Below are 17056 nucleotides of genomic sequence, written 5' to 3' on the forward strand. Positions count from 1 at the left end.
AAATTTTGAGATTCCAAACTTTACTCAAATTCTATAAAAACTTAGACTTACAATTTACTTGAACCACATCAGCTAAACTCATAATTTACTAAAACCACTCGTGTTCAATGGATTTGATTAAGTGCAATAAAATTGTAAATTTAAATATTAAATATTATATTTTCTATCATTTACTTATGTTTATTCAAAATATTAAAAAAATTAAAATAAATTTAACAAAGAACCTCTCAAGTTAGGTGGTAAAATATTCAAACTTTACATAACAAGTAATTCGGATTGATTATAAATAAATCTGTCCCTACACCATCCCAGATAGAACTATAAATTAAACGAAGCATAAGATAAAGGGAGATAGAGATTATGCACCACATAAAACAATAGAGAAAAACCAACAATATACGCAGACGTTGGGACTTGGGACATGGAGAGCAAGATTCCAAGGTCAATCCAGATTAATAAGAAAAATTAAAACCAAACTGTAAACAAGTAAAAGACAGCTGGTCCAAGATTTTGATTAAATTCAGAACACAAAAATCAAGACCAGTCTTGCCATGTCTATCCTGTGTTTCTCTATAAATTGACTAATTTATAACAAAACAAGTTTGACCAACTGTGAATGAAGAGCTGAAAATCTCACAGGTCGACCAAGTCAATGACCGAACCACAATCCCCTGCTGCCCAAATCCTAAGTACGAAGCAAGTACCAAGCTGTTAAGATTCACGGCACAACAAAATTATGCGGTTCGTTCTTGACTTGAAACCCTACCATCTCAACCTCCATTTCCTTCACATTCTATATCTCATTATATCCTATACTTTTCACTTTTTTTTTTTGAAATAAAAAAAATTATAAATGAAAATTAACTATGCAACACCTTAGTTGCTCCAGCTATGTTTCTGTAAGGGCAGCTTTGATTTTCTGAATCGTGCAGGAGATGAGACTGTTAACAGTTTCAACCGACTCTTCTGTTAGCTTAGCAGTAGGAATGCTATTCACCAAAATCTGAAATCCAACTGTAAGTATGCATCCACTATTTATACTCCCATCGATGTCAGGTTTCACCGAAGGTTCATTGGAGTTGCTTTGCCCACCATGATAACTAGGTGAAATACCAGGAAAAATTGCAAATCCTGATGGTAAGAGTGCCACATATGCTGAATCACCCCCATTCATCACCACATTCATTGAGGATACATCAACAGGTGCATACACTACTAAAGCACCAGAAGGATCACACCAAGTTTCTTGTAAAATTAGCATGTTGTTCTCATTTGCATTAATGGCCTGCGAGGTAGCATGAAAAGGAACAACACAACTCAAACAAAGAAAACACATGGATAGGATAGAAAATATAAAGAAAAAATTGGATGAGAAAATCTACAAAATCTGCAGTCTAAAGTCTAATAAACCCAGGCGGTGAAAACTTACACTGCCATGAAGGAGAGAGACACAGTTGCCATGTCCCTGGCCCTTCGCAACATTGACCATCTCCTGCATTGGCCCACCATTGGACAAAATGTCCCACTGACTCCGCATCTGTTCATCCCTCAAGAAATCAAACAGCCTTTGCTGAGTTATCGACATCCAAACAGAAGTAGCAGCACTCAAGACAACCCCGTGGGGCTCACCCGGATCATTTATATTCTTCCGGGTCATCACCCTTACATCTTCACCTACGTTACCAACACTAAGCTTGTCCCATTTATGCACGCTTGAAGTACAAACTCCAGCACAGAAGTTATATGTCATGCGCTGTGCAAGCTTTAACATGCTTTTCCTCCCAGCTGGAGTTATTCCTGCCGCACAATAGCATGGATTAGAAGGGGACTCCTCCATATTTGTCAAAGATGAAAGAATGATCTAGCAGCTTAAAAAACCTGTATTATCTGCACCAGGGATGTCAGGGGACATTAGCATTGCCATGCGGTCACATTGCCTTTGGAGAGTGGCAACCCACCTTTGCGCACCAAAGCCAAAACCAGAACTGAGTAGTGGCTGCAAGAGATGGTGGACAGCACTGTCATCACATTCCGAGTGTTCAACCCACGTAACCTGCATTTAACTATTTGTAAGCATGCTCGCTCGCAAAAAACATCAAACCAACTATCATGAGTTCATCTAGAAGGCAGTTAAAATTTATGGAAAAACAAAAAACAAAAGCATAAGATCTGCAGGCTCCATTCATCTCATATTTCAAAATTGCTTAATAAAGGATTTTTTTTCAAGTCCATATATGTCATGATATTATTAGATGAAGCACAGAAAACTTTTATTCTCCTCAACTAGTTTGAAGGGAAATGTTCTCTAAATAACCATTATCAAGTTGGTGATAAAGTGAGATAGAAACCGAGCATGGATTCATGACTCCCAGTACACTCAAAACTAGGTTGGTAAATCACTCCAAAATGTCAAGTGTATTAGAAATTTTTTCTTGGTCTTTCTTTTGCAAGATATTTCTTGTTATTTTGTTAAGAAGAAATACCCATGAAACTTCAAAACACTACTGCATGAAGGAAGGCAAAAACGAGATCAGAGAAGAAGGCAAGAAATCAAGTCAAGTGTCAAGAAGCAGTACTGGTAAAAGGGGGTAGAAAACATTGACATAATTAGAAAATAGAAGCACCAAACTAGAATAGACATTTTCTATCAAATTTCATATTAAGTTAGAGTGCGACATTATTAAAATAAAGCAAACAGAGAACCACATAACACGGGGTTCTAAAGATTTCAAGATAACGACTGGGTTCAGGTCATATGACCTTGCGGACAATTAAAAATATATTAATAGAGAGAGAGAGAAAGATGGGAATAGAAACATCAAAAGATAATTTATAGAACAATGGTTGACAATTCCAAGAATTTGCCTCCATATAAAGATTACGATTGAGGTACTCTCAGGATTATATTAATATCAAACTGTCATTGTAACTTTGATTTGCTCAACTCTGCAGGTAGCAGTGGACTAATTAAGTATGACACAAGACCTTAACTTTGAAACTGAAAATTAAAATGATTTAACCAAGTAAGCATCTTCCTGAGCAAAATAATAATTAAAGCTTCATATTCTTAGGTGAAGTCCTACCATATCTTATTAGCTACCCCATCAAGGAGAAGGAAAATTTGGTAAGCTATAAAAGGACAATTAAATTCAGCAAAGCACAAGGGGGTTGAGACTAAAGTTCAAGGGCATATAATTTCACCTACATGTAGTCTCTACCAAACTCAGAAGTTGTAGTTATAAAAACAACCTCATTACATACCGATAAGAAAAACATATAAATGCAATGCAAGCTCAATGAGCATCAAAATATCAAGTACACATTTCCTTTATAAAAAAAATTGAGAACAAAATAAAAATTCAGATTAGCAATTACCCTGGAGTAGTTATTGGCCATATCTTGGATAACACAGCCAGAAGGAAGCCTCCTGCAATTCGGAAACATCTGTGAATTTGCTGCATCTTGCCTAGCATCAATAGAAACATCAACCACAGCCCACACACCGTCCAAATGCTGCTTGCAATACCGGACAAATCTCACTTGACGGACAGGAACCAGAGGTGAAAGCACTTGAAATTCAGCATCCACCTGCAAAATACGATTTTTATAAGGCCCAGCTAAGCAGGAAACAAAAAGGACAGATGGCAGAAAAAAATACCACTTGCAATGCATTGTCTCTGGTTATACCCATACCGCTGGATAGCACATCAATAGTTGCTGCTCTAGAAATCATGCAGGGAAACATTTCTGCCCAACGATTCTATTCATAAAGTAGAAGAAAAAGAACATGTCAAACAACAATTTTCGAACATTTTTATTTTTTAAGTTGCAATCAATAAAATCAGATATAGACCAGTTGCAGCAACCACAAGCACCATCTCTACCGGAAGTGAAGTTAATTAAACCAGTGCAATGTATATCACATGAAAGGTAAAGGTGGCATTCAGCAGACAAAAACATTACTACTAATTATCTGTAGAAAAATCAATTTTTTTCTCATAGGGTCTGAAAGGGAGGGCATCAAAAGGGCAAATAATCAAAATCCTAACAGCAGATAGAAAGTTCAATAGAACAACAAAAGCACTGCAACAAGTGAACGGGTGGCATACTGCATCCATTAGTGTCTCTACAAGAGCCAAGCCACGAAGGAAAACCAGGCCCGTTTCCCTAGTAGCCTCAGTTGTGTAGCCACTTGGTTTCAAGCCAATGCATGAGGAAAAAGTCCTCCTGTACTCCTCAAGATTCAAGGTTTCCATCCCACCATCCAAGCCTTTGATCCAAAGAGGATTATCCATCTGCGCCATCTTAATTAATTCATCCATAGCGGCCAAAGCAACACCTACAAAGGCTGACTTGGCATATGGCATTTCATTAGCCATAGGTTTCATTAAAGGCATCATAGCCCCATCACCAAAGTCAAATCCCATCGGCAATGTATTGCCAGCATTGTTCAAGCCACCGAATCCATTTCTTCCTATTGCAAGCTCCAAATTGGAGTTTAAACCCTGGGAAGGAATAGAGCTGGCCGAGGACAAGAGAGAACGGCCTAAGTACTTATTTGTTAAAGCACATATCCGGCTTAGTTCATCTTTTAATCGAGCATTCTCAATCCTAAGTTGATGCTGCTCATAAGATATTTCACCAGGCACTGCTGGACCACCACAACTGTTGCATAATGGGCTAGTAATGGCCTGCTTCAACAAATCATTCTCTGCTCGGAGTTTATCATTTTGTTGACTAAGAATTACATTTTCATGGCGTTCCAATCGGGTCTGGTTTAAATGACAAATTTTCATTATTAGCAATCTTGAACTCAAGTTTAGAACTCAATATTCATCAAGATTAAAGAAGAGCAAAAGAGATTATCAACTTGCCTTCATTTGGGTTCTCCTATTTTGAAACCAAAATTTTATTTGCTTGCTCGCTAAGCCTAGCCTCCTGCTAAGTTCTGTTCTTTGTTTTTCATCAGGGTGAGGACACTCCTTGAAGAAACTAGAGAACAGATGCAATAAAGACAAAGAAATCAACTTCAATAAGCAATTCAATAAAAATTTTGATGACTAAACCACAAATAAAAAAAAATTCCTTGAAAGAAAAGAAACATATGCAGCCATACGATTCAAGCTCTTGTATTTGACGTGGAGTGTGCCTGTGGTACTTCTTCTTCTTAGGCGGTCCATCAGCGGCAGCATCTTGATCATCACCGGATGCACCTTCAAAATTATCACTTCCAGACCTACTCTCATATCCATCTTCCTTCATCATCACAACTAAACCCGGATCAAAGTTTTCTCCAATCAGCCCCATCTTACCATGACCATCCATTCTTTTCTGCACCAAAAGTAAGTTCCCCTATTAAATGACCCATCTTAAAAATAATAGCAAACACACAGTCAACATCAAAACAAAAAATAATACAGTAGGTAATAAATTAATTAAAGGACAATGCACGGGAGAGAGAGAGAGAGAGAGAGGCAAAACATAGGAGAGAGAGGGAGAGATGGGGAAGGAGAGCTTTGCATAGATTTGGGAATATGCTGGGTGAGAAGAGGTGGCTCAACAATGGCACCACTTAGAACGTTGCTGTGTACAACAATATCAGCCACAACAAGTCTTGCACCCATACCACCACTGTTGCTGCTGCTACTTCTCTCGATCAAACCCCCCAAAACTCGTTAAATTAGGAAAAACAAAAACAAAAAATTTCTTCTTTATCTCACTTTATTATTTCATTTCTTTAGTTTTTCTAGGTTCTTGGAAATGGTTACCATCATTCTCATAAGGTTATACTTCAATTTCTTTTCACTTTTGTCAATAACTTTGACCTTACAAACAATACCCAGATTGAGCTAAAGTCTAAAAACCATTTTAACAATTCCATCTAAACAAAGACAATGAAAAAAAAAAAGAGCCTCCTTGTCAACGCCCATGCATGAAAGTCAGTTTAAAAAAGGAACAGGACAAGAAAGACCACTTTTTTTTTCTTATAATAATCAAAGAGTTCACACCTTTTATCTCCCTCCTAAGCCCAGCCTGGGAAAAATCCCTGAAAACGCGATAGAAAGACCGACAAATATGACAAACCGTAACTTTCCCAGCAACATGGTTGACCAACTGTTTGTCAGTACAAATTGTAAAGGACCACGAGAAAAGTTAGAACTATATATATATATATATATATAAACACTAAAAGGGAACTCAAAAAGATGGAATATAAAAGAAAAGCAGAAGCCAAAGACCAAAACACAAAAACAAAAAAGGCGAAGCCAATCTCTTTCACAATCAGACTATTCAAATGCTACATGCTGAGTATTAACTGAACCACAATGAAAGCATAAAAAGAGCCAGTTGACCTCTTTCTCTCTCTCTCTTGCAATGCAAGTAACAGGCTGTAAGATATAAATGCACAAAAACAAAACCCAAACCAGTGCGTAGATTAAAAACACAATAAAAGTTAATACCTTTTAAATTTTTTACGGTAAGCAAAGGACAGAGTTTTTGCATAGAAAAGGATAGATACCGTCTATGAGATCCTTCTCTCTTTTCTTTCGTACTGTGCTTTTTAGATTAAAATAACCGCAAAAAAAAAAAAAAGTAATGGGGGTTCGTAGCTGTGAAGTAAGGCTGACTTACAAGGAGAAAAGAAAAGGGAGAGAAAATCAATGTTCAAACAGGTTAATGTTTTATTTAATATATCCAAAGAAGAGAAAAAAACCCTAGTGAAGGCTGCTGGGATCTCTCTTGTTTTTTTCTTTTCAATGGCCTTTTGTCTTCTCCTCCCCGGTTCTCCTTCAATGCACCAATCTGCGCTCTTTTCCTTTGGGGAAAAAAGTGTATATAAATATATAAAATCATCCAAAGGGTGGGAGAGGAAAGAAAATCAAGAACTTAAATCTTAATACAGTGCACCCAAACTGGGTTCGGGATTTCCGCCCCACGTGCTCACCCTGCGGGACTTGTCCTTTCTGTATCGGTTTCAATCCTGTGTGCTTGAAATTTCATAAACCCGCCTACAACGTACAATGTCAATCCATCCCGAACTGACAAGTGTACGTGTAATGATACTGTGGCCATTGCGGAAAAAGTTTAGGGTCAATATGGTACTTTAAAATTGTGGATGTGGATACGGTCTAGATTCCCTTTATCTAATTCAGCCGTGATAGTAGGCCTCTGTTCAAACCCCTAATTCGCACGCCAGCTCTTCTCTCTCTCTTTTTTTATTTACAATATAATAACTGAATTAAGGGCTTGATTTTAAATTCTTTTCAATTCCTTATTTTCACTATAAATATCACTTCATTTCATTGTAATAAAATTTCACAATCCCAAATCTATAATTAATGGCTTCGAATGCGTTTTTAAACCTACCATATTTACTGGTATCAAATAGATTACATAATTCATGACGTGACGTGATTTAATATGATATAAATTATGTTTAATACGATTTGTGATAAAATAATTGGGTTTGTCAAAAATAATATATATGTCATATTTGATAAAAAAAATTTAAATTCATAAATTAATTTGGCATGATCCACTAAAAATTAGTGTTAACAAGTAATACGTGAGTTAGTACAATATGGCACAATACGAGACACAAGTTTAGCCGTGCCATATTGATCATTTGTTGTAAGTTCTAAACCTTTGAATGTATTCATGTTCTTTTTATATTGTAATGAAATTATACTTCTATTGATATTTCGTTAGTAATTTATAAAATAAATTTATATTAAATAAATTTATTTATTAAATATTTAAATTATTGATAAATAAATTATATTTAATTAATAATTAACAAAATAAAATTAATTAATTAAAACTTCAAGTTAAATACAAATGTAATTAATAAAGTAAATAACTAAATGATAAAAGGTATAAAATAAATGCATAAAACAAAACACATTATATAAGTTAATTATGAGATGAAGAGGATGAAAAATAAAATAATAATCTTGTATTTTATAATATCTTTGATATATTTGTGTGTGGTTTTTAAAATATTAGAATTGTAATTTCAATATTTTTATTTAGTGAATTCTATTACCTTTCTTTATAGATGTAAGCATTTTGTTAAACCATGTAAAATATGTGTTCTTTTTATTTCATTTTACTTTTATTTAATTTCTTGTATGTTATTTTTATAATAATACATGAATTTTTTAAAAAATAATTAAAATTTTAAAAAACTATTAATGAATTGTGCTCTAACTATCTAAGCACAATAAATAATGCCGTACTCAGTACGACACAACCCATGAAAGTTACAGGCCATGTATCATGCAAGGTCATACCTTTAGCTTTCATGAGTCGTGCTAACACAACACATTAAAAAATAATGCTAGATCAGTACGATGCATTAGCACATAAATTAATATTTAAATGGATTGTGCGAACCTAACATGACCCATTGACACCTATACATGTCTTCAATTAACATAAATTTTAAAGTTTTTTTTCAAAAATAATTTGTTTAAAAAAAAAAAGACAATTCAAGACCAACTTGCTCTTGAAACCCTTTTTTTGTTATTCTTTTAGCTAAAAGTGAGAAAAAAAGAATAAAATTGAACTTTTTAAGATATCAAAGGAGTTTTGTGATGGTGAATCAATGACTTTAATTGTACTAAAGTATGAAAATGTAAAACTAAAAAGTCATGGAAACAAATAATTCTAATTTGACACACTAATAATTCCATAAAAATCAATAACAACATTTTGATTTGTGAGATTGCTAAAATGGGGTTTGAAAAGTTACCCTATGATGAAAGTTAAGAGATTTGAGAGTTAGGAGCACATCATATCTCTTTTGGAATGATATTGATTGGCATATATAATAAGTATGACATTTATAAAATTAAAAAAAGTTTAATTACTAGATTTTGATTAGATGCAGTTTAATTTTTTTTTTTGAAATTTCTAATTTACCTTTATATAATCTATTTTTATATTTATTTAATTAAAAATGATATTACGCATATAAATTTCTTCGAACTCACAACTTTCAAATATTTACTCTTATTACTTACCAATTGAAACAAATGTTAGTCAATATTACACTTTAAATATTATTGAATCTCGAGTTCAGAATAAATTTAGTAAGTTTAGATAGATAAATGGATAAAGTAATAAAAAAAGTCATTAAATTTTTAATTTTATTTAGATAAGCTCTTATATTTTTATTATATCGAAATAAGCTTTTAACATATAATTTGCACCCAAATAAACCATTAATCATTAATTTATATTCAAATAAACTTTTAATTTTTAATTTGTACTTAAATAAGCCATTAATGAAATCAATCTTTTTGTTTGAAATAAGGGCTTATATAGATAAATCAAAAGATAATGATTTATTTAAGTATAATAAAAGTATAAGGCTTTTTTAAGTAAAGTAAAATAGTTAAGAGGTTTTTTTTAGTATTTTAATCTAGAAAATCTAAAAGCAATAAATAATAGTGTTAAATACAAATTTACCTCATAAACTACATCATTGTTATCACATTAGTATCTAAAGAATAAAATTATGTAATTAAATACCTAAAATTTGCTTCCATAAAATACTTTGTCCCTTTTGACTAATAGCGTTAATTAAATGATTAATGTGGCACAATTGCCCAACAAAATTATGACATGGGGAAAAATGTAATGCCATTTTTATTTTTATTTTTTCTAATTTTGTTTTTAAACTTGAAAAAAAAATCTAAAATCATTGAAACAAAAACAAATAGAATAAAAAAAAAAAAGAGAAAAATAAAGGCTAGAGTTTGGTGTTAACATCAATTTGTTGATGGAGGACATAAAGGTCTAGTTGCTTTGTGGCAAATTGATCTTAATCTACCTCGATCGGTCGATACAGACATTGGCCTTCCACCTCCACTATTTCCCTTCCATTCTCTTTATTCTCTTCATTCATTTTGTCTCCGTGACTTCCTTTTCATTTTTTTTTAAATTTCTTTTTCTTATTTTGACTTTCCCTTTTCAAAATTTTAAACAAATTTCCATTTTTTGAAAATTTCCATCATATGAAAATTTTAAAGAAAATTTTCATATTTTTTAAATTTTATGTTTTTCTTAATTTTGGAATTAAATAAAACCTTCAATTTTTTTTTTTTGTTTTTTGGTTTAAAAACTCATTTTTAATCTTTTTGTATTTTGAAATTTTTAAAAAACTCATTTCTTTTATAATTGGTTTTTCTTTTTTATCTTAATTTTTTTCTACTATGTGACAATAGATCCCACTAGGAGGTGAGGCTTACATGTTTACTTAGTTAGCATTTGCATGACGTATGAGGTTAATTATTGATATAGAAAACCATATCATCATTTTTATTAACATAAAAATGGACAAACATGGGTAAAGTGTTTGATATAATGAAATTTTAAGTATTTAATTCTGATTTTTTATTTTTTAAAATTTTAATGTAATAAGGAAGCATATCACTTATAATTTTTTTTACTATAATACTATAATTGTTCAATCAAAATAAAGATTTATGTAGGGATCCATCACTAATAAATATAAACTTCATATTAAATTTTGGTGTACCCACATAATTTTGAATTGTAATTGATTAATTATAATACAATCATTATAGTCGATGTGCTCTCATGTAATAAACGTGAAATAGTTTAGAAGATAATTGTGTATTCAATCCTAGACAATACATGACACTCTTCAGGAGGATTTTATTCTTTACCAAAACAATATTAATATTTATGAAAAACATGCAAACTAATTTAAATTACAATTCTACCACATGCGTGAAATATGAGTTTCGTTCTATCACTACACCTTTAAAATAATTACAAAAAAAAAAATGCATCATTTAAAAGACATTTGACAATCCATACATATTTGCCAATTCTTTTAGGTAGTGTTTGGTATGAGATAGTCATTTCAAAACCATGGTGATCTAGACATGGTAATTAGATCACTGTGTTTGGAAAGAATTAGCAACCTTACGTGGCAGTAATCTTAAATCATTGAGAGTGATCACATCATTGTCTTAAAAGGTGATTTAATTTCTATCCAAATAGATAAAAAAATTTTATCATTTAGGTGAAGTGATACATAAAATTAACAATAATCAATATTACCCATTTAATATATGAATTCAAATTACTTCTTCTTAAAATCGTACTAATTTTATTATTATAATTTTTTATACATTAAAACTAATATTCATTGCAATAGGTTCAAAAATAGTTTATGTATTTTAAATATTTTATATATAATATAATCTTTTTGTTTTTATTATAAATTTAGTAGATTAGTTTTATTTTTTAATTTAAATATTTTTTTACATAATTTATATTATAAAATTAGTTTACCTATTACTAAATGTATTTATTTATTTAATAATTTAATTATTTTTATATAAAATAAATAAAATATTAACAATGTTTCACAAATTGTTATTTTTAAATAATATTAAAATCATTAACTTATATAGCTATTACAATATGTATGGTTATTTTCATACTTTTAAACAAATTGTTATTTGATTTTTAATAATATCAAGCACAATAATTTTTAATTAATAAGTATTAATGATCGTTAACAAAATAAAGTGATTTCAAATCACGAGTAATAAGATCACCTTAGTAATAAGATCATCTTAGTGATTATATTACCATGATGATCTTACAAAAGATATCAAACAATACTTTAAGGTTAAAAGATATATTATACATTTTATTTGTCATTGGCATTGCAAGGTCTGTTCATATAAAGTTGGTGCCTAGCTTAGTCTAAAAATAATTGTCATTATGGAGTGCTTATGTAAGCTTACTTTAGAACTCACATATCATAATTCACAAGTCATATTAATTACAATGGAACAACATTATACTCCTTAAAAATGAATAAAGTTTAGCATTAAACCATGAAATAAGAGTGAGAATTAGTTTGCTTAGTTGTCATTTGAGTAAAGGCTAATATGTGTTTGAATTTAAAGTTTAATTTAATTGGTTAATACAGTTATATTCAAAAGATGGTTAACATCTAACAAACTTAAAATTCAAATCTCAATACTTACAATTTTTTTATTTATCCCAAGTTATAATCAGATCTCTTTTATAAAAAAAAATAAAAGCTAATACATGTTCTAGTAGAATTTTTTTTAAAAACCAAAATTAAATAAACATAACAAAGATGTCCTTGAGGGCACAATTAGTGGGTATAAACTCAAATTTTCAATTTAGGAGTTTCAAATTCAAATCTCAAAATGAAAAATGTGAAATTTATGAAGTAACAAATATTAATTTAATTGCGTAATTTAAAATCATATGTTGAAAAAATTCAAATACTGAATTTTGAGAGGCTAGTAACTAAGCCTATTAAGGACCAAATAACTTAGGGCCCATCATGTTTATAGGATGCAACTTTCATATTTGGGCTGGACATTCCTAAATTGGGCTGAACTCAATTAGTCAAGCAGCTAACAATAAATGGATCATAAATTTTAAAAGTTAGGGTCTTTCTTTTCTTCCTCGGGTAATAACAACTTTATTAGAGTTGCAGCTACCACCATGGTTCTCAAGTTCATTTCTTCTCTATTTCTTTATTGTTTGTTTCTTTTCTTATTTAAAATTATATTTTTTTAACCATTTTCTCTCACATTATTTTAATCTAATGGCTATTTGAGCATTGGTCTTAAAGCTTTAGGTTTCAGCTTCAATTACATATAATTATGTAATAATATGGGAATTTGTTTGAGTGGTTTATGAAATTGCATGAAGACTGTAGTTTAGCTTGAATGGATATATCTTTTAGAACTTATAGTAAAAGTGATTACTATTGTAATTGGTGAATTTTTGGATTGCAGGACTAAATTATGCCCTTTTAGTGAGGCAAAGATATACCTTAGTAAGGTATCAGATTTGTTCGCTCTAATTCTTAGGTAAGCTTCAATGATGTTAATAACTTGGTTTCATTGAATTGTACTTTCATTTTGGTATTTAGAGTTAATTTTTTTATTCCTTAAATGAAATAGATGAATTGTATTCATGTCATCCTTTTTGCCAACTCCAAATGCAAAAGGTACTTCAATAACCTTTTGAAGCCATCTTAGCTTACCTGGATAGCAATGTACTAAAAGTAGCACAAGAAGGTCTGGATTTATTTTCTTCCCTAACAAATCTTTTTGTTAGGAAATTAGCTCTCTTTTACTTTAGTAGATAAGAAATGACCCTGGGTATTTCTTATTTTCTAATCTTCATTAATTGCAACACCTGCAGGACATTGTCGCAGAAATAGTTAAAAAAAGGTGCCACACCATAAAAATGCCCTACTTAAGGTCCATTGTTGGTGCTACACTACAGGTAATTCAGAAGAGAAGAACTAAAAAGTTTAAAGTTCGAGACGTTACATGAAATGCTGCTGTATAACATGTTTACTCTATTATTGAAATTACATTATAATAAAATCATTTAGAAGTTTATTTTCTGAATCACATGATTTCTCTTCTACAGTGAAATTAAAGAGAAGATTAAGAAAACTAAGGATGAAAAGAAAGTTAAAAAGGCTAAGCTAATGTCCAAACAACAAAAGACTTAAAGTATGGATAATTTGCCCAAGAGTGCTATAACAAAATGCCCCATGCTTGGTGGTGATAGAAAGTGTTGAAACTTTTACCTTGCAAATTTGTCTTATTTGGGTTATAGTGTAGGGTCCAACCCCATATTATTATTATTTTAAAAGGCTCAAAGCCTTTGTTTCTTTTAATTGAAAGCCTAACTTTAAAACGAAAGTGAGGGTTGCTTTAAAGTGGTATGAAATGTGAGCTTAAGAAAAGTTTATCGCTAAGTAAGAGAAAAAAAAAAAGGAAAAGGGAGAGCTGCGTCTGATTAAGAGGTTGAACAACAATCGATTTATGGTTCGATTGAGCTGAAATTTTATCAGCACGTTCATGACTCAGTATTTTACATTCTAAATGGTTGTAAATGGGTTTAAAGCTCTCTAGAAACAAATTCAAAATGTATTTGTTGAGTTTCCTATTTGGTGAGATTTTTTCAATTATTTCTCTAATTGTTGTTTAATTCAAGTTTTAACTAGATAAGAACTTTGTATATATATTATTTAAAAGTAGAGATTTTTTTATGATCCGTGATTTTTTTCTCTATACTAAAAGATTTTTTACGTAAATCTTGATATGATTTATTTTTCTTGTGTTGTTTATTATTTATTATTGTCTGTTTACTATGAATTTATTGCGATATATTACTTTTGCATTATTGTATTTGTCACTTAAGGCTTAATGAATAGTATTAGAGTCAAGTTTATTTTTTAGACATCGATACAATAGCAACATAAGGTAGAAATAAATTTTATTTGAGATTATGGAGGGTGATATAGATTCCATGATAAAATTGATAACATTATAAGCCAATGATGAAATATCATTAATACTACAAAGATTTGTATAAGCTAGTGTTAGGTAATTCGACTAAACTAGCAAATATGAAAGATGAAAGTTAAAAAAAGCTAGGCAAAAAAACACTAGCCATAATTAAAAAAATAGGTTTATATTAGCGTATTTAATCATGTAGCATAAGAGATGATTACCTATACCATTTAGGAAAACATTAGTAGCATTATATAAAAAAAGGACATGTATGAAAAAAGTTATGCTTGTTAAAAAGGTTGCAACTTTATAGTATGATGATGGATGATCGATCATAAAGTACTTGAATGATTTTCAAGATATATTCAATTGGATGACTATTATGGAGCTTAAAATGGATGATAAAATAAAAGCATTATTTCTTTTGGGTTCATTGTCAGACAATTGGAATAGTTTAGTTATGACTATTCTTAATTCAACTCCTGACTATAATATGATGTTGGAGATGATAAAAAATAGTATACTTAATGAAGAAGTAAGGTAAAAAAAGTCAAACTCTAGGAATCAAGCTCTTGTCACAGAGAATAGGAATAAAAACATTAAACAGAGGTCTGAATTCAAAATGTTGTAATAAATTTAGACATAGATCTAAGTCTAGAGATAAATCGAAGTATTACTATTGTGGTAAACTCAATCACGATGGTAGAATGAAATTTTAAGTATTTAATTGTGAATTTTTATTTTTAAAATTTTAATGTAATAAGGAAGCATATCACTTATAATTTTTTTACTATAATGCTATAATTGTTCAATCAAAATAAAGATTCATGTAGGGGTCTATCACTAATAAATGTAAAATTCACATAAAATTTTGGTGTACCCACATAATTTTGAATTTTAATTGATTAATTATAATACGATCATTATAGTTGATGTGCTCTTATGTAATAAACGTGAAATAGTTTAGAAGATAAATGTGTATTCAATCTTAGACAATACACGACACTCTTCAGAAGGATTTTGTTTTCTACCAAAACAATATTAATATTTATGAAAAACATGCAAACTAATTTAAATTACAATTTTACCATATGCATTAAATATGAGTTTTGTTTGATCACCACACCTTTAAAATAATTACAAAAAAAAAAAGAACTGCATCATTTAAAAGACATTTGACAATTCATACATATTTTCCAATTCTTTTAGGTAGTGTTTTGTATGAGGTAGTTATTTCAAAAGCCATAAAGATCTAGACATAGTAATTAGATCACTATGTTTGGATAGAATTAACGATCTTATGTGACAGTGATCTTGAATCACTGAGAGTGATCACATCATTATCTTAAAATGTGATCTAGTTTCCATCTAAATGAATAGAAAATTTTTATCATTGAGATGAAGTGATACATAACATTAACAATAGTTAATATTACCCATTTAATATATGAATTCAAATTACTTCTTCTTAAAAATTTTATCATTGAGATGAAGTGATATATAAAATTAACAATAGTCAATATTAACCATTTTATTATTATAATTTTTTATATTTTAAAACTAATATTCATTATAATAAGTTCAAAAGTATTTTATATATTTTAAATATTTTATATATAACATAATCTTTTTGTTTTTATTATAAATTTAATAGATTAGTTTACATTTTAATTTTAATTTTTTTTACATAATTTATATTATAAAATTAGTTTACCTATTACTAAATGTATTTATTTATTTAATTATTTAATTATTTTTATTATAAAATAAATAAAATATTAACAATGTTTTACAAATTGTTATTTTTAAATATTATTAAAATAATTAACTTGTGTAGCTATTACAATATGTATGATTATTTTTGTACTTTTAAACAAAATATTATTTGATTTTTAATAATATCAAACACAATAATTTTTAATTACTAAGTATTAATAATCATTAACCAAATAAAGTAATTTCAAATCACGAATAACAAAATCATCTCAATGATTATATTACCATGATGATTTTACAAAAGATATCAAACAATACTTTTAAGGTTAAGAGATTTATTATACATTTGACTTGCCATTGCAAGTTTTGTTCATATAAAGTTGGTGCCTAGCTTAGTTTAAAAATAAATTTCATTGTTGAGTACTTATGTAAGCTTGCTTTAGAACTCACATATCACAATTCAAAAGTCATATTAATTACAATGGAACAACATTATACTCCTTAAAAGTGAATAAAAGTTTAGCATTAAACCATTAAATAGGAGTGAGAATTAGTTTGCTTAGTTGTCATTTGAGTAAAGACTAATATGTGTTTGAATTTAAAGTTTAATTTAATTGGTTAATGCAATCATCTTTAAAAGATGGTTGACATCTAACAGATTTAAAGTTCAAATCTCAATATTTACAATTTCTTTATTTATCCCAAGTTATAATTAGATCTCCTTTTATAAAAAAAAATAAAAGCTAATACATGTTCTAGTAGAATTTTTTTTAGAAACCAAAATTAAATAAACATAACAAAAATGTCCTCGAGGGCACAATTAGTGGGTAAAAACTCAAAATTTCAATTTAGGAGTTTCATATTCAAATTTCAAAATGAAAAATGTGAAATTTATGAAGTAAAAAATATTAATTTAATTGATTAATTTAAAATCATATGTTGAAAAAAATTCAAATGTTGAATTTTGCGAGGCTAGTAACTAAGCCTATTAAGGA

The 17056-nt window shown here is 29.7% G+C and overlaps 1 protein-coding gene and 1 pseudogene across 2 annotated transcripts; one reads left to right on the forward strand and one right to left on the reverse strand.

Moving 5' to 3' along the window:
* Positions 1-434: 434 nt before the first annotated feature.
* Positions 435-6864, reverse strand: LOC111288237 (homeobox-leucine zipper protein ANTHOCYANINLESS 2-like). Of its 2 annotated transcripts, XM_089746409.1 has the most exons (9): positions 6462-6864; positions 5117-5331; positions 4875-4992; positions 4110-4772; positions 3659-3760; positions 3376-3588; positions 1879-2053; positions 1430-1797; positions 435-1285 (listed from the first exon to the last, which is right to left on the reverse strand). In XM_089746409.1, exons 2-9 carry the CDS (start codon positions 5323-5325, stop codon positions 890-892), a joined length of 2244 nt encoding a protein of 747 aa, XP_089602535.1. In that variant the 5' UTR covers positions 5326-5331; positions 6462-6864; the 3' UTR covers positions 435-889. The 2 variants fall into 2 exon arrangements, with proteins under 2 accessions (XP_089602535.1, XP_022734775.2); XM_022879040.2 differs by lacking the exon at positions 6462-6864 and having other exon boundaries at positions 5117-5463.
* Positions 6865-12531: 5667 nt separating this feature from the next.
* Positions 12532-13627, forward strand: LOC111274404 (large ribosomal subunit protein eL24-like; annotated as a pseudogene).
* The last annotated feature ends 3429 nt before the right edge of the window (positions 13628-17056 follow it).

This window comes from Durio zibethinus, chromosome 17, assembly GCF_047325235.1.
Source record: "Durio zibethinus cultivar Kanyao isolate XHJ-2024 chromosome 17, ASM4732523v1, whole genome shotgun sequence".
NCBI classification, from domain to species: Eukaryota; Viridiplantae; Streptophyta; class Magnoliopsida; order Malvales; family Malvaceae; genus Durio; species Durio zibethinus.

Excerpts from the sequence above, each read along its gene's own strand:
- LOC111288237 (XM_089746409.1), bottom strand. The coding sequence starts at position 5,325 with ATGGATGGTCATGGTAAGATGGGGCTGATTGGAGAAAACTTTGATCCG. Across the intron at positions 3,589-3,658 it reads GAGACAATGCATTGCAAGTG|GTGGATGCTGAATTTCAAGT; the intron begins GTATTTTTTTCT and ends CGTATTTTGCAG. Across the intron at positions 2,054-3,375 it reads TGGCCAATAACTACTCCAGG|GTTACGTGGGTTGAACACTC; the intron begins GTAATTGCTAAT and ends AGTTAAATGCAG.